Here is a 1788-nt window from a genome sequence, read left to right on the forward strand (position 1 = left end):
CTCTTGTGTTTTTGGGGCTTGTTTCCCAAGTCCTTGGCAGTGTCACCTGCCTGGCTTTAGCCAAGGAAGAGTGGGCTGTGGCTGGCTGTGTAAAGTAGCCCTTTGAAGCAGGGGGCTGCACCCTGCCTCGCCTTGTACTGAGTGGTTGGTGTGCCCAGGCTGGAGCCCAGAGGTCAGGAGATGTCCTCTGTGTGTTCTGCTGGTCTCTGTTGGGCTGTGCATCACCCTGGGATGGCCCCGAAAATGACAGCTGCTTTCTGTCCTCTCCCACCAGCTCTGCCGTGTTCCAGCAGCCGGTGATCTTCCTGGGAGCCGACGTCACTCACCCACCGGCAGGAGATGGGAAGAAACCCTCCATCACGGCTGTGAGTGCCCGGGGGGGGCTGGCCCTGGTGCCCCAGAGCCCTGCAGGGACACAGGGCTGGAACGGGATTCCTGTGTCCGCAGTGGGGCTGTCCTGCTGCTGGGTGACACTTCTTGGGGTGGCCCTGTGCCTTACTGGGTGTTTTGAGCCAAATCCCAGGGTGCTGGGTCCCTGATCCCCTCCTGCTGCTCTTCAGAGGAGCTGTGTTTTTGGGGAGCTACTGGGAGGAGAGCTGGCAGCAGCCAGCAGATGGGGCTGGTGATGTGCTGGACCCAAGACTGGGCGTGCTGGGAGCTCGGTCATCCCTGGGCAGCCCAGTCCTGCAGCATCTCTGGGAGGAGAGACCTTCCCCAGGTGGCAGAGCTGGCGTTTTGGAGGTGTGGGAGGGAGCTGGGGCAACTGGGCTGCTTCTGAGCCTTCTGGGGAGGAGGGTTTGCCTTCACCTGAAATGAATGGCCGGCGTCCATCGAGTGCCCTGCTGCTCCATGCCCAGGAGGCCGGGCAGCAGCTTGTGCCCTTCCTCGGGCTGTGAGATGCTGCCTTGTGCCAGTCACAGTGACAGAGAGTGTCAGGTTCTTGTAGCCGCTGTTTTAATTAAGCACGTCAGCATTTTCCTATTAAGTTCTTGACTTTCCAGGACTCATAGCTCAGGTTTTCCTTGGCATGCAAATGCATCTTTGAAGGACTGTTTTTTTTCTTAATTAGAAGAGGTTGGGAAATGTGTTTGGCTGTTGGCTGTAGGTGTGGGTGGGACAGAGCAGTCTGCTTCCTGGCGGCAGCACTTCCCCTCTGCAAACGTCTTCTGTGGGTGTTTTGTGCAGGACCACTCTGGGGTTTTTTCCTTAATTTTTAGGAAGGCTTTTTTGAAGCTGCAGGGGGAGAGGGTGGGGCAGCCTTGATCTTGTCCTTTGGTGCATTGTTTGTTGGGCAGTGAGAGGCACGGGGGCCGTGGGCTCTGTGGCCCTTCCCTGCTGCTCAGGGCTGTGGCACAGCCCTCACCCTGCCATGCCCCCAGCCCTATGTCAGCACCAAGCCCAGCTGCTCTCGGCCACCTCATCCCTGGCATCTTTGGGGTGTCCCCTCCAGAGCCCCCGGCTGCGACAGGAGCTCCCCGCTCGCGGTGACTCAACCCACGTGTGTCTGGGGCAGCTCTGGTGCCCACGGCTGAGCCTGGGCAGATGTGAGGCCGTGGTGCTGGCAGATGCTCTGTGCAGATGGCCTTCCAGGGGATGTCAGAAAGCTGGGGACAGAGTTTTTAGCGGGGCCTGTTGCAACAGGACAAAGGGTGATGGTTTGGAACTAAAAGAGGGAGATTTGGACTAGATGGAAGGAATTTTTAGTGCTGAGGGTGGTGAGCCCCTGGCCCAGGCTGCCCAGAGAGGTGGTCGATGCCCCATCCCTGGAACCATTCCAGGTCAGGATGA

At 58.9% G+C, this 1788-nt stretch overlaps 1 protein-coding gene across 1 annotated transcript in view; it reads left to right on the forward strand.

The window, feature by feature from the left end:
* Window positions 1-274: 274 nt before the first annotated feature.
* Window positions 275-1788, forward strand: part of LOC103770722 (protein argonaute-1) — a gene marked incomplete at its 5' end in the record, with an annotated part of 6914 nt that continues 5400 nt past the window's right edge. Inside the window, one exon of the mRNA XM_008937994.1 lies at window positions 275-365. Within this exon, the coding sequence (XP_008936242.1) occupies window positions 275-365 (91 nt within the window). The remainder of the gene's footprint in view (window positions 366-1788) is intronic.

The sequence above is a fragment of the Merops nubicus genome, unplaced genomic scaffold (genome assembly GCF_000691845.1).
Source record: "Merops nubicus isolate BGI_N331 unplaced genomic scaffold, ASM69184v1 scaffold26913, whole genome shotgun sequence".
NCBI classification, from domain to species: Eukaryota; Metazoa; Chordata; class Aves; order Coraciiformes; family Meropidae; genus Merops; species Merops nubicus.